The sequence below is a fragment of the Mus caroli genome, unplaced genomic scaffold (assembly GCF_978045245.1).
Source record: "Mus caroli unplaced genomic scaffold, Mus_caroli_1 scaffold_12, whole genome shotgun sequence".
NCBI classification, from domain to species: domain Eukaryota; kingdom Metazoa; phylum Chordata; class Mammalia; order Rodentia; family Muridae; genus Mus; species Mus caroli.
The window spans coordinates 65856083-65880425 of NW_028227267.1; the positions used below are offsets into that span (position 1 = coordinate 65856083).

Genomic DNA, 24343 nt, shown 5'->3' on the forward strand with positions numbered 1-24343 from the left:
AAATGGAACAATGGGAGAGAAATCTGACTTGTTTGGGCAAAGGCACTTTGACTCAAGCATAAATGCATCTCCCATGTAAATAAAGAACAGATAGTAAACGCTGGCCCTTTCATTGCCACCCGTGACTTAAAAGTAGGACAGACATGGGCCCCGCCTCCCAGTCCATCTTAAAGAACCCACTAGGACATTCCTCTATAAGTGCTTTAGCTATCCCCACTCTGTCCACCTCTAACAGTGGGTTAAGGATCAGAAAGCATTTCATATAAAAATTACAACAGTGGGTTGGTTTTATGTTTTCCCAAATGTATGTTCCATCCGAAGCAGTTGCCTTTTCCTCTCATTTCTGTGTGGAGAGAGACCCATCTGTTGAGTAAATAGCACTGCTCATCCTGCAGTCCTCTGTCCTCATGGAGTCTGTGAGATCTTCTTGTCCGCATCTTCGTCCTGTGCTGAGGACCTGGAGGCAGGTCTTCAGGTGGTGAGTGACGTGGCACTTGGTTAGATCGACCTTTCTACATTGTTTGCAGACATAATCTCATTTTCCTCCGGGAGAATTGAGATGCTTCTTCAAGTGGGTTGTTCTCAAGAACAGTTTATCGCACTTCGGACGCTCGGTCTGGCGTTCTTGCGGGCGGATGAGCACGGGCTGCTTGAGGCCCTGTCTCCGCAGGAACAGCTTGTCACAGGAATCACACTTGAGATTCTTCTCACCCGTGTGGATGGCCATATGAGAATCCAGGTGAGCCTTCTGTGTGAGAGACTTGTCCCACAAAGTACACCTATCATTCTTCTGACCTGTGTGCATGTTGAGGTGTGTCTATCGGTTGCTTGGATCACCAAAAGCCTTGCTACAAAAATCACACCTGTGGGGGTTCATACCCTATTCCCCCCCATATGACCCATTAAGTGCATGTAGAGTTTGAAAGGAGAGATAAAAGCCTCGGGGTACGGAGAATACTTCCTTTCCTTGCTGTGGCTTGGCCCGTGGCTGCTGCTGTGGCCCTGGCTAGGGAGATGATTATGGATGTGGCTGGTCAGATGAGCTGTGAACTCTGACTAGGAATTGTACTCCTTGCCACAGTTACAGAGGTACACATCTGGGTGTTCAAGAACACTTACCTGTTGAGCATAATTCTGGCTGTAATAGAAAAGCAGCTCACTTTCAGGAGGGATGTCTTGTGAGGTACAGAGATAGATTTTTCCATCATGGGGCTAGGCCACCAAATTCTGTTCTTCACGGTTCCTAGCTTTGCACACACACACACACACACAAATCATCTAATTACACACATTTTCATCAGTTGCAATGATGCAGAATTCTAGGACACCATCGTGGTATATCTTCCAGACATGGTTAACTGCCTTTGTCTGTCCACTCCACTACTTCCAAGGAGTGACTCTGCTGACCAATTAGAGGCCCGAAGCAAGTCGACACAGGAATGGTTTCTGCAGTCCATATACCAACATCTGTTCCTACAGTGGACTGGCAGAGAACAACCTGCTTCAGGGGGGATAGTCTTGTTCTGCTCTCTATTGGTGTGTCAGGAACAAAGTCACTGGTCTATGATCAGGGCAATCTGAGGGGTAGGCTCAGTCACAAAGAATGAACCAAATTGTCAAACAAGGTGGCCATGTTTTCCTTGTTTGGATTAGAGTCTTCCATTTGCAGTGAAGATGGTACAAAAGACAAGCTGTCTGAGGATACATCTACATGACCTGTCCCTATGGCAACCTTCTGCGTGACGGAAGAGACCGTCACAGGCTCTAGACTAAGGCCAACTTCACGGAGGAAAACAGATTCTAGGGAGTCGAGGTTGTGTGAGGTAGAGAGTGCCATGTCTACAGACTTGGTGCTCATGGCCACGGTGTGGATGGAGTCACTGAGGGTACTGTCAGACATCCCATTGACCCGGTTTGCAATGTGGTCAGTCTCCATGACCATAGGAAGCTCCAGACCATTCCCATGAATGGGCATCACACCACCATGTCCTACGGTGTCTGCTGTAAGGCTGTTGCTCACAGAATCCACAGAGAGAGGCTCATGACTTCTGGAGCCACTTGGGATTTGGGAATGCTCTCCTGTAACACCGTCCATTGTAAGCTCCTCTGCCATTCCATCTGTGGAGATTGGGCTGGTAACCCTAGAAACATTCTCCATAGTGATTGTTGTGTCCAATGCTACTTCATGGCCTTCATTAGGATGAAGACTTTGGGTACTATGTGTGTTTACAGAGTGAGAGTCTATTGAAACAATGTCTAGTTCTAATCCAACACTTCCATTGGCCTGATAGGGATCCAGTGCTGAAGGGTTGTATTGCTGTATTTCCATCAACATTTATTTTTTTTTAAAAGATTTATTTATTTATTATATGTAAGTACACTGTAGCTGTCTTCAGACACTCCAGAAGAGGGCGCCAGATCTCGTTACGGATGGTTGTGAGCCACCATGTGGTTGCTGGGATTTGAACTCTGGACCTTCGGAAGAGCAGTCAGGTGCTCTTACCCACTGAGCCATCTCACCAGCCCTCCATCAACATTTATAGAGTTGGGATGGATATACTGAGGAGGTGGTCTGTCAGCTAAATAAGATAAAATGCCAGGTAGAATGGTTCTGAAGTACCCGCTCTCTAGGTGAGGGTAAGGTGGTGGAAGTAGGGTATAGTTTCTTTTTTTTTTAAAGATTTATTTATTTATTATACGTAAGTACACTGTAGCTGTCTTCAGACACTCCAGAAGAGGGCGCCAGATCTCGTTTCGGATGGTTGTGAGCCACCATGTGGTTGCTGGGATTTGAACTCTGGAAGAGCAGTCGGGTGCTCTTACCCACTGAGCCATCTCACCAGCCCCCAGGGTATAGTTTCTTTCAGGTAAACCACACATTACCCACGGGGAGCATCAGAGACAAGGCAGAAGGCAGAGAGCTCAGGGACAGACCCCAGGTTCGGAATTGCCACTGGAAGTTCTGGGGTAGGGATGGCACTGTGAGAAGAGGCAGCCAAACCCAGGTGACTTCCAGAGCCTGGCAGGGCATTGCTCACAGAGGATGAAGACAGCAGCTCCATCCCCACTGGACTCAAATTCCTGTTATTCATCCTGCGAGTTCAGGGTGGGGGGCAGGCATCTGATAGGTGCGCGCTGGGGCCGATGTCACATGCTACCACATCCTGCCATTGGCCAATGCCTTCCCGCACCACCTGACGTCTCCGAGGGCCGGCGACTCCGGGCTGGGTGCCCGGGGCTGTTTTCCCAGAAGCTGGCAGCCTGTAGGGACGAGCCCTGGCCCAGCCGCCTGGCTATTCAGCGATCAGAAGTCAGCCCTGATCCCGGGCCAGCGCCCAAGTCAGGCCCGCCTTCACAGGGCCGCACCCTGGAGGCAGGTTTCCGGCTTCTCAGCCTCTGGGGACCGTTTCCCACACCAACTACCTATTAAGGTTATATCAATATCAGATAAGCTCTGGTGAAATAGAAGCAGCCATTCAAACAAACAAACAAACAAACCAGGACCAGATGGAATTAGCACAGAATTCTACCAAACATTCAAAGAAGAATTAATTCCAATACTCCTCAAATTCCCAAATTAGTTCACAAAATAGAAACAGAAGGAACATTGCCCAGTTCACTTTTCACCCTGGTGCATAAACCACATAAAGACCTAACAAAGAAAGAATTGCAGAACAATTTCCTTTGGGAACATAGATGCAAAAATACTCAAATACTTTCAAACTAAGTCCAAGAACACATAAAAAGATCATCCACCATGATCAAGTAGGCTTCATCCCAGAGATGCAAGGATGGTTCAACATACAGAAATCAATAAACGGGGGCTGGTGAGATGGCTCAGTGGGTAAGGGCACCCAACTGCTCTTCCGAAGGTCCGGAGTTCAAATCCCAACAACCACATGGTGGCTCACAACCATCCCTAACGAAATCTGACAACCTCTTCTGGAGTGTCTGAAGACAGCAACAGTGTACTTACATTAAATAAATAAATAAATAAATATCTAAAAGAAATAAAAGAATTCTTAAAAAAAAAGAAATCAATAAACGTAATTTACCATATAAAAAGCCAAAAGACAAAAAAAAAATAATGCCCAAAGCATATGATTGTTTCATTACATGCAGGAAAGGCCTTTGACAAAATGCAACACCTCTTCATTATAAAGGTCCTGGAGAGGACAGTGATACAAGGGACAAAATAAAGACAGTTCAGCGAGCCCATAGCCAACATCAATGCAAATGGAGAGAAACTCAAAACAATTCCACTAAAATCAGGAACAAGGCAAGATTGTCTACTTTTCTCATACCCATTTAATATAGACCTTCAAGTCTTAGCTAGAGCAATAAGGCAGCTGAAGGAGATCAAGGGGATACAAATTGGAAAGGAAGAAGTGAAAGTATCTATTTGCAAATGATATGATAGTATGCATATGTCACCCTAAAAATTCCTCCAGAAAACTCCCATAGCTGATAAACACTTTCATCAAAATAGCAGGAAATAAAATTACGCATGAAAATCTGTAGTCATCTATCTACAAATGACAAATGGACCAAGAAAGAAATAACACTTTTACGATAGCTTCAAGTTATGTATCGTAACTCTAACCAAGCAAACTCTAATCTATAACTAGGTCATAATCTATATATACATTATATGTAATATACAAATATAACAAGATCATACACGATCTGACCAGTGTGTGAAACACAATCATATTTACTATGTAGATGTAGCAAGCAATTTCAAAGTAACAGATTAACAATAGTATCCAGATGTTTCAGAAACATTTTAAAAGGGTGTGTGGCACTTGTGGTGATTATGGAAGAGGAAAATGGGAAATGGTGGTGTGGGGGAGGGGTGATTATACACCAGTGTTGGGGATGTAAATTAGGACAACTGTGGAGGCTCTGCACAAAGTGGAAAGTAGAACTCCTGAATAGCCAGAAGTCTTACTCTCAGGCACAGACTCAGATCACCAAAATTGGTGCTTAAAGGTAATTTGGCTCCTGCCCACCCTGTAAAGAGAAGGAATTCTACCATTCATCAGCGCATGACTGGAACTGGAAGACAGCATGCCAGGTCGGCCAAAGAGAAGGAATGCAGCATGGTCTATGGCCGTGGTTCTCCACCTTCCTAACACTGCCACCCTTTAATACAGTTCCTCATGTTGTGGTGACCCCCACATTGTTTTCAATCACAACTGAAATTTTGCTACTATTATGAATTGCTGTGGAAATATCTGGTATTTCCTATGGTCTTAGGTAAGCCCTGAGAACAACTGACACATGGTGTTGGTTACAAAATCTCCCTACCTCCACCTTGGCAGTAGATTTGACTTCTAGGGGTAATCAAGGCAGAGTGCAACGTTATTGTCTTGTTAATTTGGGCCTGTGTTTCTGGCCAAATTACAAACACATCCCTATACACTGTCCATCTGCCTCCTCCTGGCTGTTCTGTAAAGTGAATGTCTCATAGGACTCAGAAGGGAGTAATGACTTACGGCTCTATCTCCTGACCCTGGGAGTATAGACCAAGCACACCCAGGAGAGGGGGTCGTGATCTCACAGGCCGCACATGGGCCACTTGCAGCCCCATCCAGTTTCCAGGTATGTCCCATGATACATCAGCCTTTGCTCATGGACTCTCCCTCCTCCGTGGCCTCGTGGGATCTGTGCCGAGACCCTGGAAGGCCAGCTGGCCACAGTGTCTCCAAGCAGCTTCGAGCTGCTTCTTGTAATGCTGGCATCATCTGAGCCAATCGGGGAGAACTCGGGTGATTAGACAGAAGTTAGATTTTTCTTTCTTTTGAGACAGGGTCTCTATTATGTAGCTGTAGCTGTCCTGGAACTCTCTATGCAGACCAGGCAGGCCTTGAACTCACAGAGATCCACCTGCCTCTGCCTCCCAAGTCCTGGAATGAAAGGGTGCACCACCATGCCTGGCACCAGAAGACAGATTCTTAACAAACTGAATACTTTATTTTGGTACTAGAAAGCTTACAGAATTATGTCAGACTTTAAGCAACATACTTCTTTGAAAATATGCATTTCCCCCCTACAAAATTTTGTTTGGGGTTGTGGATTAAGAAGTAAACTGAGGCAAATGTGACGATGTTTGTTCAGTGATATTCTATACTGGAAATCTGGAGGCCTGAAGCAGATAGAAATTCAAACTCTTGTTATAATTGGTTTGCTTTTTCAAGACAGGGTTTCACAACATAGTTCTGGCTGTCCTGGAACTCACTATGTAGACCAGTATGGCCTTGAACTCACAGAGATCCACTTGCCTCTACCTCCTGAGTGCAGAGATTAAAGGCACCAGTACACCTGCATGTATATGTATGTATATGTACATGTATATATGTGTATATATTATATAATGTGTATATGTGAGATATATGTATATACATATATGTGTGTATATATACATACACACACACACACATATATATATATAAATGTGGAGAGAGAGATTGATTGAGATTGTGAAATTACCAGAATGCACTGATGTGGGCAGATGAGATCATCTATTCTTTTTGTTTGTTTGTGTTTTGTTGGTTTAGGGGTGTGTGTGTGTGTGTGTGTGTGTGTGTGTGTGTGTGGTTTTTTAAAGACATGGTTTCTCTGTGTAGCCCTGGCTGTCCTGAAATTCACTCTGTAGACCATGCTGGACTCTAACTCAGAGACCGGCCTGCCTCTGCTTGTGCTAGGATTGAAGGGCTTTACCACCACGGCTAAGTGTGTGCAGTGTTCCAAACGTTACAGAGACGGGGATTGATTTTGCTTCTGTTACTGGGGTGAGACCATCCATTCTATCATTTCCTTTTCTGCATTCTCAGATACTGCCTGGTAGCGTACAACTGTAACAGAAAACAAATTCAAGAAGAGGAAGAGAAGGAGAAGAAGAGATGAAGGAAGCAGAAGATGAGGAAGGAGTACTCAGTACTACAGACATCTTCAAGTCGGCTCCTCCAGGGACACAAGCTGAAACTCAAAGGTGAATATCATATTAGTCAAAGTATGAAGGGGCAGGCAGACCTTTGAGTATTACGAGTTGGTTTTTTTTTTTTTAATAAGCATGGGAGTCTCCAATCACGACCTGACAATTATAATAAAAGTGGTGTGATTCTTTAAAAAAATAAAAGTTGTTCAGATTCTGTCGGGTGAGACTGCTCCCAAGTTTCCATAAGGATAGGGGTTGGACGCGTGATCAAGCTCCTCCTAAGGGTGGATTCCCCGCCCCCGCTCCGCCCCCACCCCTACCCCGCGCGCGCGCAAGCCTGCGGAGGTAGGAGGCACCACTAAGCATCAAGTCGCCGGGACAAGAATCCAGAACTTTTCTGGGAGTGAAGAAATCCAGAGAACTTTTTTAGGAGTGAGGGGACAGCCATCCTTCGTGGCTTTTGAGAGCTGAAGCCGCAGAATTTCGGATGAGCTGACACCATGGAGCCTCCAGGACCCAGCACGCCCACAGCCTCTGCCGCTGCCCGGGCAGATCACTACACCCCAGGCCTCGGGCCACTCCCGAAGCGCAGACTTCTGTATAGCTTTGCGTTGCTTGCTATGCTACAGGTGAGTGTGGCGCGACGTGAGCGCGGTGCCCGAAGTGGGAAGCGGGCCGGGAAAGGAAATGGCAAGGACGTGCCCTGCGAGCCGGGCGCGCACGTGCCTGCGGTGGGAGAGGTCTGACAGTGCGGGCAAACTCCGCGGGGGTCCAGATAGGCCTCAACAGGGAAGCCTAGAAGGTTCGATGGTGGGGGTGGAGTGAGAGGGTGGGGGTGGGGGACCCGAAGGTGAGGTGAGTCAGGACTGGATGGGGAGGTGGGCGGAACACTCTAGACTGGGAGGATGTGACAAGGCGCCGCTCTGGTAGAAAAAGGTCCTGACGGTAGATGAGAGGCCCCCAAAGATGGTGGGAAGAAAGTTCCGGCGTTGGGTTGGGGCTTGTGGGGGGGGCGGGGGGGGGGGCGGCGAGCAGCTGGTCCAGCAAAACGCACCAGGGCACCCAAGGTGGAGCAGGGAAAGGGAGAGGGGACAGTGGGCGGAGGAAGTATCCAGTTACCCTGTAGGATCCTAAGGACAGAGAAAGGAGAAGCCAGGCCGTGGTGGGGGAGCCGGGGGGGGGGGGGGGGGGGAGGGGGAGCGGGGGGGGGAGGGGGATGGAGACCCTCCCTAGCTGCTGGACACCTGCCATTCCCTTTCCAGGCAAGAAAGGAAGCCTTGCCTGGTGTTAGCTTTAGCTGCCAGAAAGTTCTGTTAAATTTCCGTGTCACATCACTGACTGTACTTTTTCCCGTTTCTTGGACTCTGCAACTTACTGGGCTTAAAAAAAAAGATTAAAGGGGCCCCGAAGAGGCCTAGAATCTGGCCTTTCTCCCTTCTGCCAGATGAGATTGTTGAGGGGAATTCCAGTGTCTTGGAGTCCATTGTTTCTAACTTCAAATAGAAAGGCACACAAGTGTCTTTTTAGAGACACTTATTGTATATATTCTTATATTATATTGTAGACTCATTTCTACCAGGCTGGACACAGTTCTCCACCTTCTGTTTTAATACTTCACTGTTGGGCTGGAGAGATGGCTCAGCGGTTAAGAGTCCTGACTGCTCTTCCTGAGTTCAAATCTCAGCAACCACATGGTGGCTCCCAACCATCTCTGTCATGAGATCTGATGCCCTCCCTCTTCTGGAGTGTCTGAAGACAGATACAGTGAACTTACATATAATAATAACTTACATATAATAGTAAATAAAATCTTTAAAAAAAAGAAAAGAAAGAAATACTTCACTGTTGAGGAGGAACATGCATATGTCTGAAAAATAAGTAAGTAGAATGAAGGAAGGAAGCAGAGTTAAGATGTGTTCAGGTAGTTCCAGGCAGCCCTGCCTACGGGCCAGCCTGTCCATCCTTTCTTGGCTTCTAGTTACTTTTGGTATCACTTCTTTAGCTATTTGGGGGAAAAGGAGAAGAAGAAGGAGGAGGAGGAGGAAGAGGAAGAAGAAAAAGAAGAAGAAGGAAGAAGAAGGAGAAGAAGAAGAAGAAAAAGAAGAAGAAGGAAGAAGAAGAAGAAGAAGGAAGGAGAAGAAGAAGAGGAAGAAAGAAAGAGAAGGAAAAAAAGAAGAGAAATAAGCAGAATAGTAGTTGAGAACATGGAGACATGGGTGGAGGAGTGAGCTGTTACTTTAATGGGTACAGACTTAAAGAGGTTTTTTTTGTTTTTGTTTTTTTTTTTGGTTTTTCGATACAGGGTTTCTCTGTGTAGCCCTGGCTGTCCTGGAACTCACTTTGTAGATCAGGCTGGCCTCGAACTCAGAAATCCGCCTGCCTCTGCCTCCCGAGTGCTGGGATTAAAAGCGTGCGCCACCACGCTCGGCTTAAAGAGTTTTTTTTTGTTTGTTTTTTTAAGATTTATTTATTTATTATATGTAAGTACACTGTAGCTGTCTTCAGACACTCCAGAACAGGGCATCAGACTTTGTTACAGATGGTTGTGAGCCACCATGTGGTTGCTGGGATTTGAACTTGGGACCTTTGGAAGAGCAGTCGGCGCTCTTAACCACTGAGCCATCTCACCAGCCCTTAAAGAGTTTTAAGATGAGGAGAATTCTGGGCTTTGGTTACAGGACAGTGTGAACACAGCAGTACAGGCCTTTTTGTTTAAAATGATTACGGTGTTAGTTTTACCTAATGTATACCTGAATGCGTGTAGAAAAAAAAAAACCTTTGTGCGCAGTTATCTTAGTTAGGGTTTCATTCCTGTGAGGAAACGCCACGACCACAGGCAACTTATAAAGAAAACATTTAACTGGGGCTGGCTTACACTTTCATGGGTTTAGTCCATTATCGTTATGGTGGGAAGCATGACAGCGTGCAGGCAGACTTGGTGCTGGAGGAGCAGAGAGTTCTACATCTTGATCCACAGGCAGCAAAGAGACTGTGTACCATACTGGGTATAGCTTGAGCATAGGAGACCTCAAATTCTGCCCCCACAGTGACACACTTTCTCCAACAAGGTCACACCTTCTCCAATAAGGCCACATCTCCTAATAGTGACATTCCCCATGGGCCAAGCATTCACACCCATGAGTCTATGGGGGCCATACCCACTCAAACCACCACATCCCACTCCCTGGCTCCCATAGGACTATAGCTATAGCATAATGCAAACTGCATTTGGTCAAATTTCAAAAATCTCCATAGTCTACCATAGTCTCAACAATGTTTAAAAGTCCGAAGTTCAAAGTCTATTCTGAGATTCATGCAATCTCTTAACTGTAATCCCCTATAAGATAAGAATAAAAGACAGATCACATACTTCCAACAAACAATTGCACAGGATATGCATCCAAAGCATGTGTTGTCCCACCTCAGGATCCAGATCAAAGGAAGTCTTCCTGCCTCAGGATCCGAGTCACAGGTGTGCCCTCCATTTCTGGATTGTAGTTCATTCCAAATGTAGTCTAGTTGACAACTGAGAATAGTCATCACAGCACTAAGTGACCCAAGTGACTTCAGGTGAGTGTAATACCATAGAATGTGTCTGGAGGTCAGAGGCCGGCTTCAGGTGTCAGTTCCCACTTTCCACCTCATTTGAAACAGGCAGGATCTCTTGTTCATCACTGAGTATGCTGCTGGCTGTCCCATGAGCTTCTAGGAACTTTTCATCTCCACCTCAGCCACAGGAGTTCTGGGATTTCAGATGTGTACTGTTGTGTCTGGCTTTATATTGAGTTTTGGGAATCTGAACTCAGGTCCTTGTGATTGTGTGGCAAGTGTATTTATCCACAGAGCCATCTTTTTAAGTCTTGACTGCAGTTTTAAAAACTGGGGGTGAGGGGCAGAAATAGTCACCCACATGATTAACTGGTCACATAGGAAACAAGACAGTATATTAGAGGATGCATGCTGTTTCTAGTTGAGAAAACATAAATTTAAAGACTTTCCTCTAATTTTACACTATATATACTGTGTATGTATATATACAAACTTATTTTTTTTTTAATAGGAAAGAATAAAAGACAGGTGAGACCCAAAGCCACTTAAGGCAGTTCCTGCTTTGTTTCCACAGGTTGTCTTTGTTCCAGTAACAGCTAACTCAGCCCATGATCGCCTAGCTCACCAACAACGGCCGGAGGAAAGCCCATCAGGAGGACTCTGTCCAGCAGGTACATTCTAGAGTGATGGCCGGTCTTTGTCTCTGATTCCCACCCCACCCACCCACCCCCGGCTCCACGGTCTTGCAATTCCCATTTCTTTGCTGACCTAGATTTTTATTCATCATTTTCTAAATTCAAGGTCATGAAGATTTATCTTCACGATGTTTTGCCTGCATGTTTTCTATTTTGGTATGTTTCCATTAAGATATTTTGAACTAATTTTTTGTGCACAGAATCAGGTAAGGGCCCAGCTTCTTATTTTATACAGAGCTATCCAGTTCCTTTCTTTTTTTTTTTTTTCCTGGATCCAAGCTAGGGCCTCACTCATGCTAGGACATCTGAGAGGAGTCTCAGTGAGGATTAGTATTGATAGTGTAGGGGACCCAAACCAGTGACTCATCGCATGAACATTTGCAAGTAAATGTGTGAACAGAAGGGTACGTGACACACTGTGACGGCGAGACCTGCATGACACACTGTGACGGTGAGACCTTTTTTTTTTTCTTTTTAATTAGTTTTCTATTTTCTTTGGGGGAGAGAAGTTACAAGGGTGGATATTGGATATTGAAGAACTGGGAATGGGTGGGTTTGGGGTACATGATGTGAAATTCATGAATAATCAATAAAAATTATGGGGAAAAACTCACTGGTTGATACTGAAACTCACAAGATTTGCCCATCGTGGCCACATTGGAAACAGACAAGTGATCTAGTGAACCCCAAATCCATCTTTGACAGGATGTTTGGGGTTAAGTAGGGGCCAGAGGTATGTACTGTTTTGTTGTTGTTTTCATAATTTTTAACGTTTTATTTTTTGTCTTCTGTACATTGGTGTTTTGCCTGCACGTGTGTCTGTGTGAGGGGGTCAGAACTGGTCCCCTGGAACTGGAGTTACAGAGAGCTGTGAGCTGCTATGTGGGTTCTAGGAATTGAGCCCAGGTCTTCTAGAAGAGTGGCCAGTGTTCTTACTTAGCCTCTGAGCCATCTCTCCAGCCCCCAGAGTTATTGACCCATCAATATTTTGTCCCCATTATGTCTTGCAGGGTAGTAGTCTGACAACTGCAAATCTTGTTCCTTATAAGTTTCTTTATCCCGGCCTAGCCATAGGCTTCATCTTTTTTTTTTTCTTTTCCCAGTAAAAGATTTCCAGTTTGTTGGCATTCAGTGTCTCAGTAGTCTTATACTCAAAGGAAGAGGTCACAAAGTGTCACTTTGGCAGATTCCCAGTTCTTCTAGAAGGCCCATTACAGTCCTTCGGTTTCTGGCCACTCCCTTGTGCTCTCTGCGGGCACCACTGCAGAGATACGGGGCTTCTTGGCCTTCTGTAGACGCTGCCTTCCTCCCTTTTGGCCATGGCTTCAGCCTCCCTCCTTCCAGGAATGAATGGGAGGGACAGGTGGCAGATGCTGAGAAGACAACCGTTCACATGTACGTGACTCTCTGCTGGAGCCACCTGTCTTGAGGACAATCCAATTCTGCTGAGCAGTGCAGGCATACACAAAGGACAGACAGGGAGGCCATCTATTCCTTCCCTGTACAGACTCTGTCACAAGGAACACTGCCTCCTACTCCAATCAGTGGAGGCCCGATAGGGATGTAGGCCTGAGGTCCCAGGAGTGCTTGGCAGTGATGCCTCGGGAAATAGAATGGGTACCAGATTGTTTCATCGTGAGGTGGCTTCCACAGTCTGCTTATATAGATACTTGTCTCTTTTACAAGTTACCTACTTCGTTGGTGTACCAAAGTTCACAATATTCATTCATAATCCTCTTTCTTCTATTGGGTGATGGGAGTCTTAGATTTAGCCCAGACTGACATGCAGTGCTTGTGTAGACCAGTCTTGCCTTGAATTGTTTCTGTCTACATGGTAAGTTCTAGGCTAGCCAGAGCTATATAGTGAGACACTGTTCAAAAAACAAACAAAATAAAATAAAACAGAGGAAGACAAGAAAATTCTCTCAGCCGGGCGTGGTGGCGCACGCCTTTAATCCCAGCACTCGGGAGGCAGAGGCAGGTGGATTTCTGAGTTCGAGGCCAGCCTGGTCTACAAAGTGAGTTCCAGGACAGCCAAGGGTATAGAGAAACCCTATCTCAAAAAACCAAAAAAAAAAAAAAAAAAAAAAAAAGAAAGAAAGAAAGAAAAGAAAATGCTCTCTAGACATGCCCACAGCCAGTCTGATGCAGGCAGTCCCTCAGTTGTGATAACCATTTCCCAAGTATGTCTAACTAGGGCACTCGTCTTCACCACAGCTCTGAGAATCCTGAAGTTTGCTTAATCAGTTTTCTTTCCATCCTCAGGCCAGTACCTATCCTCCTCAGGGAACTGCAAGCCTTGCAGAGAGGGTTTTGACTTCACCAACCATTCCAACCATCTGCATTCATGTATTCGCTGCACAGTCTGTAAGAGAGGTACAGAGCAAAGAGGCCCTTCCCACAGGAGGGGCATGGGCAGGGGGATTCATAACTGCAGTGAACTGGGAAACCTCAATTCCAGCCATCTTGATCTTCATTCTTCCCTGTTCTCCACCTGTCTTTAGTTCAATGGGACAAAACCAAAAGTTGTGCTGTGTTTTAGGAATCATTGATACCATCTGTTAAGAATGGGGTAATGTGCCCTGTGGAGCCCCCCCCCTCCCCCCCTGTACCCTCAGATGCATTGTGGGACAGTTGCCACTGCCCTTATCATGAACAGACTTATAAACTTGGCACATGTGGTGAACAGGAGGTACCCCAGTGTCACCTATGCAAGGACTTGTCCCAAGGAGTGATGGGGTTCCATGGAGCATGTGACATTGGAGCTGGGCCTTGAAGGATAGATACCGGGTTCTAAGTGGGACAGGGAGGTCTCCAGGCAGAGTTGCAGAATTGGGTGAAGAGGCCTGAACGTTTGGCATAGGGACTAATTCCATTCTGGGTCCAGCCTGAGTCTGCTCAACTCTGCAGTGGATTTGATAGCCATCAGCAAACCTCGAGCCACCATGGGTAGTGGCCTGCTTTGCATTCTCCAGGCATGAAGGTCAGACATGTGGGTCATGGGCTGTAATGCCAGCCTAGAAAGCAAAAGAGCCACAGCGAGTCTCCTCTCTGTCCCTGTGGTCACTCTTCAGTTGTGGGTGACATGGTACGTTCTATTCTTCCTCTCAGGAGCCATCAGCTTCTTTCTTAGTACTGGCTGCCTTCAAGTCCTGTGAGATCTAAGGCCACTCCCTCTAGAGCATAAACTTCAACACATATTCGTCTTTCCAGTTGTGGGCCTGCTGAAGCGTTTGGGTCGTGGGTTATTGTTTTGGTCTCTTGTCAGGAGAAGCTCTAACAAAAGTGCTTACAGAAGAAAGGGTTAAACTGGCTCACAGCAAGGGTACCGCCCAGGGTTGCCCAGGAAGCAGCTACTCAGCTCTCCTTCTCAGTGAGTGCTAGGCACCTGAGCTCAGCTCAGTTCCCCTCTTCATACAGTTCAGGGACCTAGTCCAAGGGATGGTGCCACCCAGACAGGATGAGTCTTCCCACCCAGTGAGCTTAATCAAGATCATCCCCCACAGACATTCCCAGGGGCCTGTTTCCCAGATGACTCTAGATCTTTATCAAGTTAACAATTGAGATTGGTCATCATCATCAGTAACATAAAAGGTAGTGGTTGAGTGGATTAGGGCTGGGTTCCCAGCTGCTTCTGGGCTAGACTCTCTTGTTGCAGTCTCTAGGGTCATGAGCGGTGTGAGCACTCAGTCTCTGCTTCTTAAGGTTCCTCCTTAAGAGGATCATCCTCTGTGCATCCCTTGCACCCGTCTTCAGGATCTTTGAACGATTCTTCCTTCCAAACCTGATTCATGGGGTCATGAATTGTGTTCCTTTTGTATGGCCCTGAGTATGCATAGCTGCTCATGGGAGCCATCATTTGAATGTCTGGGGTGTGGTGTTATAGAATCTGGTCCTCGATATTACTTCCGAAGTTCAGTTGAGGTGAAGCAGAAGTGTGCGCTGAGGAAATGTTCCCATGGTAACCAGAAAAACTCTTCCCTCAAACCCTTACAGATAAAGTCCAAAAAATCCCATGCAGCATAACCAGAAATACGGAGTGTCAATGCAAACCAGGCACCTTTGAAGATAAAGACTCCACTGAGATCTGCCAGCCATGCTCTAAGTATGATACAGGGGCTCTGGAACCCCTACAAGCCCAGAGGAACCCCAGAAGACCCTACCTTCTTTGTATTCTTCTCTTTCCCTCCAACCCCGTGGAGTTCCCACACCATAGGGTATCGTTAAACCCTTGGGGTCTTCTGAGCCTGCTGTTATCTCTCCATGTCCGACTGGAAGTCTCTCCACATCCCTGTCCTCCGTCAGTCAGCAGGCCCTTCCTCTTCTTGACCACTTGTTCTTTTCCTTTGGCCAGATAATCTGTCTTCTGTCCACACACATGGACCATGGGAAAAAGTAGGCCATAGCCTGGCTTGGGTTTATTTACACTCTTTCAGGGTTCTTGTGCAGCCAGTGGCTTATAAAGACAAAAGTACTGCAGCCCGCAAAAGGCTGTGTGTGTGTGTGTGTGTGTGTGTGTGTGTGTGTGGTGGTATGTGTGAGGTATGGGTGTATGTGTGTGTGTCCCTGTGTGTATGTCCCTTCGGGTTCTCAGAGGCACCTGAGCCCACTCAGCCAGCCTTGCTTCAGGAGCCTGACCTGTCAGTGCCACCTGTCTCTACTTCAGGAGTTTGAGGGAGAAAAGGCCAACAAAGGGACATGGCTCAATAGTGACCACATGGGCTTCTTCCCTTCCCTTTTCTAACTTAGGGTCTTCCTGTGGGCCAAGACAGCTTAACACACATCCTATACAAAAGATAGAAGGGCTACCACCGTGCCTATGGGGGTTCCCCCAAGGTCTGTACTGTGTGTGCCCAGATGTAGGGACAAATATCGAATGTGGACACATGGAGACTATCTTTTTCTTCATTACCATCTCAGGGATGCTGGGCAGAGTGGGTGACTACCCTTTTAGCCCTTCTGGCCAGCAGCCTTCTCACAAAATCTTATCATTTGTTTCTTGTGTACACCCAGCTGCACTGACGGGGAAGACGAAGAGACTTCCTGTACCCCGAAGGCAAACCGGAAGTGTGTCTCCAAAAAGGCTGGGGCATCTCTGCATAACCTAGGCCTCTGCATAGGACTCCCAGTTGCAGCAGTGCTGCTGCCGTTTGGAGCTCTGTTTGTCTGGAAGCCTGGAGCATTGAGGCGATGGTTGCTCTATATGAGAAGAACTTATCCATGTAAGCGTAGGCTGAGGGCAGGTCCCCTGGACACTGGATCTCACTCTCTGTGACCTGCCCTTCTCCTTCAGGATTGTCCTCCCTGTCTCCCAAACCCATGTGTCCTTGAAGCCTAGATCTGTCTTGTTCCTGTGATTCACATTCCATCTCCCACTTCCCCCCAAACAGCAAAAATCCAGACTCTGACCAGTGCCTCTCACTGACGGTTCCCTAGTCCTCTTAGTGCCTCCGTCTGCTGACCTAGGCTTAGTCCTGGAAGCCTCTAGCCTCTGTACAATCTAATCCAGGCCTAGAATGTTCTCAGTCTCTGAGACTTACTGCTGACTAAGCTCACTCTTTCTAGTTCTTTCGGAACTCTGGCTGGCTGGTTCAACTCAGCTGTTCCTCTCCAGACTGATTCAGTCTGGCTTCTTTTTCTGCCGCTCCTGAATTGCTCTGCTTGACCTCAAATTAACTCTGTCGATCTGTTCTAATCTTCTGGCTTCTTTTTTTTTTCTTTTTTTTAAGATTTATTTATTTATTATATGTAAGTACACTGTAGCTGTCTTCAGACACTCCAGAAGAGGGCATCAGATCTCGTTACGGATGGTTGTGAGCCACCATGTGGTTGCTGGGATTTGAACTCTGGACCTTCGGAAGAGCAGTCGGGTGCTCTTACCCACTGAGCCATCTCACCAGCCCCCATCTTCTGGCTTCTTATTCTCCGGCTCATTCTGCCTTTATCTGTGTCTGGCTTGTTCTCTCTCCACAGTCTGTCTCTGTACAACTGACCTGGTAAAATGGCCTCCTTCCTCTCTTTGTTCCTTTCTTTTTTTTTTTTTTTTTTTTTTTTTTTTTTTTTTTTTAGTTTTTTGAGACAGGGTTTCTCTGTATAACCCTGGCTGTCCTGGCACTCACTTTGTACACCGGGCTGGCCTCAAACTCAGAAATCCGCCTGTCTCTGCCTCCCAAGTGCTGGGATTAAAGGCATGCCATCACGCCCGGCCCATGTTCCTTTCTCTTAAGTAGCTTCCCTTTCTCTCTTTCTGTGAGAGTCGGGCAGATCCGGTTCTGTCAAATCTTTCTCTGACTCATCACATCTGCCTCTCAATTAGATGTCACTTTTTCAAACATGGCTGCTTCCTTCTACAAACTAGCTTTACCCTCATCATTTGGGATTAAAGGTGTGTACTAAGGGCTTGCCTGTATTCCAGCCAGAGAGATTTACAAGGTGTGTGCTAAGGGCTGAGCCACACCACAACTCAAAACAGGTGTTTTCAGTAAATACACACTCTTGGGGTTCACAGTGTGATCAAATAATCCTACAACACTTAACCAACTCTGAGGGAGTGGGGCGTGGTCAGGGCAAAGAGACCTCAACTCTTCAACTGAGGACAAAGGTCAGGACCAGAGAGGGCCAGGGATAGCTCTGATGACAGCAGAACCGGGCAAAAATTCTACATGTGTTTATGTTTCTTTGGTTTCTCCCCAGCTGCCCTCTCAGCCTGAGGGTAGACCTAAGCAAGAGTGGCCCCTCCTAACCTTGTTAGTGTTGGAACCTCTAACCCCCTCTGCTCAGATAAAGAAGGGCTGATGAGTCTCCTGCCCACTGATTGTGGGCACCTCCTTCTCTTCTAGGCTGTGAACGGGATTCCGAAAGTGCAAACTCTGTGCATTCATCTCTCTTGGACCCACAGACATCTAGCAAGACAAATGACTGTAACCACAACACGGTCAGTCCTGCAGTAAAGGCCTCAGCTGTTGCTCTGCTGAGAAGCAGGGCTTCTTTATTTTGCTTTTTAATTTTATGTATGTGAGTGTTTTGCCTACCTGTGTGCCTGTGCATCCCATGCATGTCTAGTGACCAGGAAGGCTAGAGGAGGTCATTGGATCCCCTAGAACTGGAGTTACAGGCAGTTATGAGCTGCCACTTGGGTTCAGGGAATCAAACCCAGATCCTCTGGAAGAGCAGCCAGTACTCTCAACCACTGAGCCATCTCTCCAGCCCTGAGAAGCAGGGTGTTTGAGGGGCTGCAAAGCCGAGGAAGGAGGGTACATCATCTCCACCTGGGCCTGGATCCACTATCGAGCAAATGACCATTTTGAGCTTCCACAAGGCCTCAGACCATGTTGCAACTGTGCCTTTTCTGCCCTGCTCCTGTGGTTGGGGCCAGGTGGGTGGAGAGAACTCCCTTTGGCACAGTATCAGGAACACATGGTGCCAGAAACAGATCATGGGTGAGCCTGGGGTATCATCATCTTAGTGCTCTCTCTGCCTTCCCAAAGTCACCCCCCACACACGTGTCCCTCGGGCAGTGACCACACTGATCCCCATACAGCTGAGTATAACTAGCCACTCTTTTTGAGCACTACTGGACAGACAAGAGCTGTGATAGGCATCACTGGAGAAATGCTGGTTTATAGACAAAGTGGCATTTGTTTTCAGATCTCCTAGAAGACAAAAGACAAGCTGGGTCCAGCCTAGTGTGGTGACCCAGCCACTCTGGAACACGCTTGAGCCCTTTTCCATTTCTGTTGTGTCCTCAAAACCCGGGACGGCACAGGCGAGGAGCAGATCCCATGGCAAGGGCTGAGTTCCTCAGTTTAATTTTTGTTTACTATATTGGGGTTTCATACATGGTAGGCAGACGCTCTACTACTGAGCTACATCCTCAGTAACTTTTCAAAAAGGTTTATTTATTTTATGTATAAGAGTACACCATTGCTCTTTCAGACACACCAGAAGAGGGCATCAGATACCATTGCAGATGGTTGTGAGCCACCTCTGGAAGAGCAGTCGGTGCTCTTAACCTCTGAGCCATCTCTCCAGGCCCCTCACTAACACGTTTTATTGTGACAGTGTCTCACTCTTACCAGGCTGGCCTCCAGCTTCTGCCCTTCTGCCTCAGTCTTCAGAGTAGCTGGCATTACAGGTCTATGCCATCTGCCCAACCAGTTCTCCCTTTTCACTGTTTACCTAGTTTCCTCACATTTGTAAGGGGAATTCCATGAACTACAGTTTCTGGGTTAAGGTTACAGAAGTGCTGTTTGGTGCACATACCATGTGGTGCTGGGAATTGAACTCAGGGCCTCTGGAAGAGCAGTCAGTGCTCTTAACCTCTGAGCCATCCCTCCTACCCCCGGTAAAGTTTGTTTGTAACGGTTAAAATCAGCAGATGCATTGACTTCCCGTCACTCACAGGCTCCTGAAAGCCTCCCCTGATGTAAGATGCACCTCTGACTGCTTGGGGAGATATTTTTCCCCACTGAATTCATTTTTGCATATTTCTGTATCATGGATGGATTTTAGATGGAGAACAATGTGATATCCCTCCTGGTCACTGTGTGGTCCTTTTGTTCCATTTTGTTCCATTCAAATATCCCCTTGCAACCATGTCTTTGATTCAGGAATTGTTTAGGACTAACTTGCTATGTTTAATGTTAGGCTCTGGTAACCCCACCTATTTTGCCAAATCCCCCATGTGGAAAGCCCCTACACCTAAGTTCTATAAATCTTTGTCATCCTCACATGTAATGCTGACCTTTTGAACCTCATGGGTGGGGGCAGGGGGGGTGGGGGTGCGACAATCCTTGTATCTAATTTAAAAAAACAAACTTGCTTTAATTTAATTTGGCCATGATGATTTAGGTCAGTGGTCTTTCTCCTCTCATCTTTGGGATTAACAATATCCTTTGGCTCCAAGTTATTTTTTAGAAGTCAAATTTAGGGGCTGGAGAGGAGGCTCAGAGAGCAAAAATATTTGCTGCTCTTCCAGAGAACCCAGGTTCAATTCTCAGCCTTGGGCTGGGTAGCTCTCACTACTGCCTGTAACTCCAGCTCCAGGGCCCCTGGCAATCTTGCCTGGTCTCCACAGCTCCCTCTCATATGCACACGACACACATATACATAAATTTAAAACCTTTCAAACTGTCAAATTTCATATTCAGTTGTACCAGAAACCTTCCCAGCCCTGACACTATTGGTGTTTTGGTCTATTTGGTCTCGTATTTAGACTATTGATGTGTGAGTTGTTGTTACCGATCAAAACACCATGAAAGCCCTGAAGCAAATCTTGACCTTGGATTTTGCAAAAACTCTGTTCTCTGTAGTCTCCAACTGAGTCTTGTAAGAAGCCTTGGGGGTTGGGAGGGGGTGGTGCTGAAGGGAACCCCTGGAGTACCGGGGAACATTCGGTCTTGATGGAGGCTTATGCAAGTGTACGATTGTCACAGAACACTTGAGTTTGAAGATTTATGCCACCAGCATTCAAGAGCCATCAAGCAACAGTGGAGGGAACTTAATCTGTGTCTCCACTGAGGCCTTAGAGGGGCAGTGCTGTAAACTAAGTTTTCTAATCAGAATCAGGCCTGGGCCCAGGTCTCCTGACTCTGACGAGCGCGGCTCTGCTCTTTGTGTACAGGAACCTGGCAGAACTCAGAAAACAGGAAAGAAGTTGCTGGTTCCGGCAAACGGAAACGACTCAGCTGACGGTGAGTGCTTTGTCTAAGACAATAGCACAGAAGCCCAGGGGATGGGAGAGGCATTCCAATTTTCCTCCCCATGGCAGATAGGCTCTGCCAAGACAACTAAAGATGGGTGCAAAGCCTACACTGTTATCCCTAGGGCACTCCCCAGCACCTCATATTGTTATTGATAGAATCTTTCTGTCCTTTCACTCTTCCATTTCCTTCCTTTCTCCTCTGTAGTCCCCACCCTCGCCAGGGCCTCCAGAATGGTGCATTGGCCTGTGTTAATACCCACTGACCTTTGACTAGAGGCTTCTGCCCTGGCCAGACCTAGTTCCATGAGCTGTGCACTATAAGCCACAACTCCGATTTCAGAGACTCCATGCAAAATGAATGGAAACCATCTCATGATTAACGGGTTCAGATACTGACTGCATGAGTACTGAGTTGAACCAAATGGCACTTGTTTTCTTTCATACTTAGTTTGTTCGTAAGTTAGTTTTGCACAGGTTCTGGGAACAACACTTAGGTCTTCTGCAAGAGCAGCGTGTGCTTTTAACCATCGGGCTCTCTCTTCCACCCCCATACTCAGCACTGTACTGCTTGGGACAGAACCCAGGATTCTGAGTATGCTGGGCACCAGTTGAGCCTTCCTTTTACTTCCTTTTACTGGCTAAATAAGGCTGTTAGAAAATGTCCATGTGACTCCCGGGGCTCATGGGACTTGTATCCCGGCTCTTTCGGTTCCTCCGGATGGAAGGTGACACATTTCGTACCTGTCTCATCTGTGTCACCATAACCCCATACATAAGCTTTCATGACTTAGCTACAGGTTCAGGTTTTCAGTCATTTGTTTCCTGCATCCAGTGGCAGTGAGGCAGCCGTGAGGGAGGCCAGCTGGTATGGAAGGTCCTCTGCTCTGCTGTTTCTGCAGATGAGGATAGCCTTGCCCTATACCTCATGAGTACAGCCTTGAGATACTGTACACTCACCTCCTACGCCCCTCTGTGGTTCATGCCACATGCCCTTACACACACGCACGCATACACACACACACAAAGCAACATCTCCCACTGGGCCGTCTTGCATTACAGGAGGTTTTTTAAGGTGTATATTTAAAAACTTTCATTAAAATGTTACTTTGTATATATGGGTGTTTTGCCTGCACATATGTCTGTGCACCATGTGCATGCCTGGTACCTTGCGAAGGCCAGACGATAGTGTCAGATATCCTGGTACTACAGTTACAGATGGTTGTGAACCATGGGTGCTGGCAATCGAACCCGAGTCCCCTGTATTCAACTGAGCCATTTCTCCAGCACCCGGATTCTTGGTTGGCTTTGGGTGTGGAGGCTCCAACAGCCAGGATCACAGGGTACAAGGGAGTGTGTCAGGTCCTCCCCTGGGCTTCTCCATCTGACTTAGGATTCTTTACCCTGTGTGAAGTGGCTTGTAGCTTACCTGTCCCCCATGTTTTCTGACACCCAGCCCTGAAGTTTATCTTCGAGTATTGTGTGGACATAGTGCCCTTTGACTCCTGGAACCGTTTCATGCGGCAGATAGGCCTCACAGACAATCAAATCCAAATGGTCAGGGCCGAAACACTGGGCACACGTGAGGCCCAGTACCAAATGCTGCTCAAGTGGCTCCAGCAGAATGGGCGAAATGCCTCCATCAACCATCTGCTGGATGCCTTGGAAGCCATGGAAGAGAGAGATGCCCTGGAGAAAATTGAAGACTACGCTGTGAAATCCGGGAGGTTTACTTATTAGAATGCTACAACCCAAGCAGAGACAGGGCCAGGAGGATCTCTGTGCATTTGAAGCCAACCTGGTCTACATAGTGAACTCAGGACAGCCAAGGCTATGTAGAGAGCCCCGAAGATGCAGGCTCTTCAGGATTATGAGAATGTACTGAATTTTTTCTTGTAATATTTAGTGTATCATATTATTGTATTATTTATATTATTACTGTTAAATATTATGCTGTCTTATTAGACGTTGAACACAGAACCTCTGAGAACACAGATGCTAGAAGTGTTCTAACCCACCTCCAGCATCCCGGTTTACCTTTGTTCCTGAACAAGGCACAATTGGTAGGGTATGATAGGACCTGCCTATCATCCTAACACTCGGGTGATGGAGCCGGGAAGATCAAGAGTTCGAGGCCAGCTGGTTCACATAAGATCCCATATAATGTGCAGGATGGCTAAACTTGGTGAGAGCTGACTCTGTGGTCTCCTGTCCCAGATTCTAGCAATATTCATTACCAAGACCCCTTGTCCGGAGACAAAAGACCACCTCTGTAACAGAGGGAAGAATAAAACAGCCCTAGGGTGGAAACTCCTTGTGAGCACAGCCACTGCTGTTTACTGTTAGACTACTGCTCAGCACTACACAGCTGCACGGCACCCCCCTGTGCCAGGTGCTAGTGGGCAGCCTACTGAGGGTGCGTCTAACTTGAATCTAACACACTTGAAGTGAGTTTGCTGGTTTGGACACAGAGGGAGCATTAAGTGCTACCTGGGGTGACCTTTGAGGACCACGCCCCCTGTAAGCCTTTGACCATTGTGAGAGTAAACACTGAAACTCACCATTGTCCTGCCTCAGCCTTTCTAGAGCTGGAATCACAGGTATGCTGCACAGGATCCAGATCGAGAAATAACTACCTTTAGATACTGTGATAGGGATTTCTGGAAAGCTGCCACAGATAGATTTTTGTCCTGTGTGGATTCCTATTGTTTTTTGTTTCTTTGTTTTTAATTTTTTATTATATATTTTCTTCATTTACATTTCAAATGCTATCCCAAAAGTCTCCTATGCCCTCCCCCCGCCCTGCTCCCCTACCCACTCACTCCCACTTTTTTTGTTTTTTTTTGTTGTTTTTTTTTTTTTAAAGATTTATTTATTTATTATATGTAAGTACACTGTAGCTGTCTTCAGACACTCCAGAAGAGGGAGTCAGATCTTGTTACGGATGGTTGTGAGCCACCATGTGGTTGCTGGGATTTGAACTCCTGACCTTCGGAAGAGCAGTCGGGTGCTCTTACCCACTGAGCCATCTCACCAGCCCCAGTTTTTTTGTTTTTTTTTTTGGTTTTTTGAGACAGGGTTTCTCTGTGTAGCCCTGGCTGTCCTGGAACTCACTCTGTAGACCAGGCTGGCCTCGAACTCAGAAATTCACCTGCCTCCTGTCTCCCAAATGCTGGGATTAAAGGTGTGTGCCACCACGCCTGGCCTTTTTTTTTTTTTTTTTAATTAGGTATTTATTTCATTTAAATTTCCACTGCTATCCCAAAAGTCCCCCCCCCACTCCCCACCTGACTTTATATACCTCACTCCCACTTCTTGGCCCTGGCGTTCCCCTGTACTGGGGCATATAACATTTGCAAGACCAAGGGGCCTCTCTTTCCACTGATGGCCGACTAGGCCATCATCTGATACATATGCAGCTAGAGACATGAGCTCTGGGGGGGTACTGGTTAGTTCATA

The 24343-nt window shown here is 46.7% G+C and overlaps 1 protein-coding gene and 1 pseudogene across 1 annotated transcript; one reads left to right on the top strand and one right to left on the bottom strand.

The window, feature by feature from the left end:
• Window positions 1-337: 337 nt before the first annotated feature.
• LOC110309784 (PR domain zinc finger protein 4-like) lies at window positions 338-3092 on the bottom strand (annotated as a pseudogene).
• Window positions 3093-7283: 4191 nt separating this feature from the next.
• LOC110309833 (tumor necrosis factor receptor superfamily member 10B) lies at window positions 7284-23706 on the top strand. The gene is made up of 8 exons (XM_021182571.3): window positions 7284-7569; window positions 11064-11160; window positions 13450-13560; window positions 15181-15289; window positions 16198-16406; window positions 18024-18118; window positions 20807-20876; window positions 22341-23706. The coding sequence occupies exons 1-8, from the start codon at window positions 7441-7443 to the stop codon at window positions 22622-22624; spliced, it is 1104 nt and encodes a 367-aa protein (XP_021038230.1). The 5' UTR covers window positions 7284-7440; the 3' UTR covers window positions 22625-23706.
• Window positions 23707-24343: the final 637 nt, after the last annotated feature.

What these genes read in the sequence shown, in the direction of transcription:
- LOC110309833 (XM_021182571.3), top strand. Translation starts at nt 7,441, where the DNA reads ATGGAGCCTCCAGGACCCAGCACGCCCACAGCCTCTGCCGCTGCCCGG. An exon ending in CGTTGCTTGCTATGCTACAG is followed by an intron (nt 7,570 to 11,063) that starts GTGAGTGTGGCG and finishes TTGTTTCCACAG; the next exon opens with GTTGTCTTTGTTCCAGTAAC. An exon ending in ATCTGCCAGCCATGCTCTAA is followed by an intron (nt 15,290 to 16,197) that starts GTATGATACAGG and finishes GTGTACACCCAG; the next exon opens with CTGCACTGACGGGGAAGACG.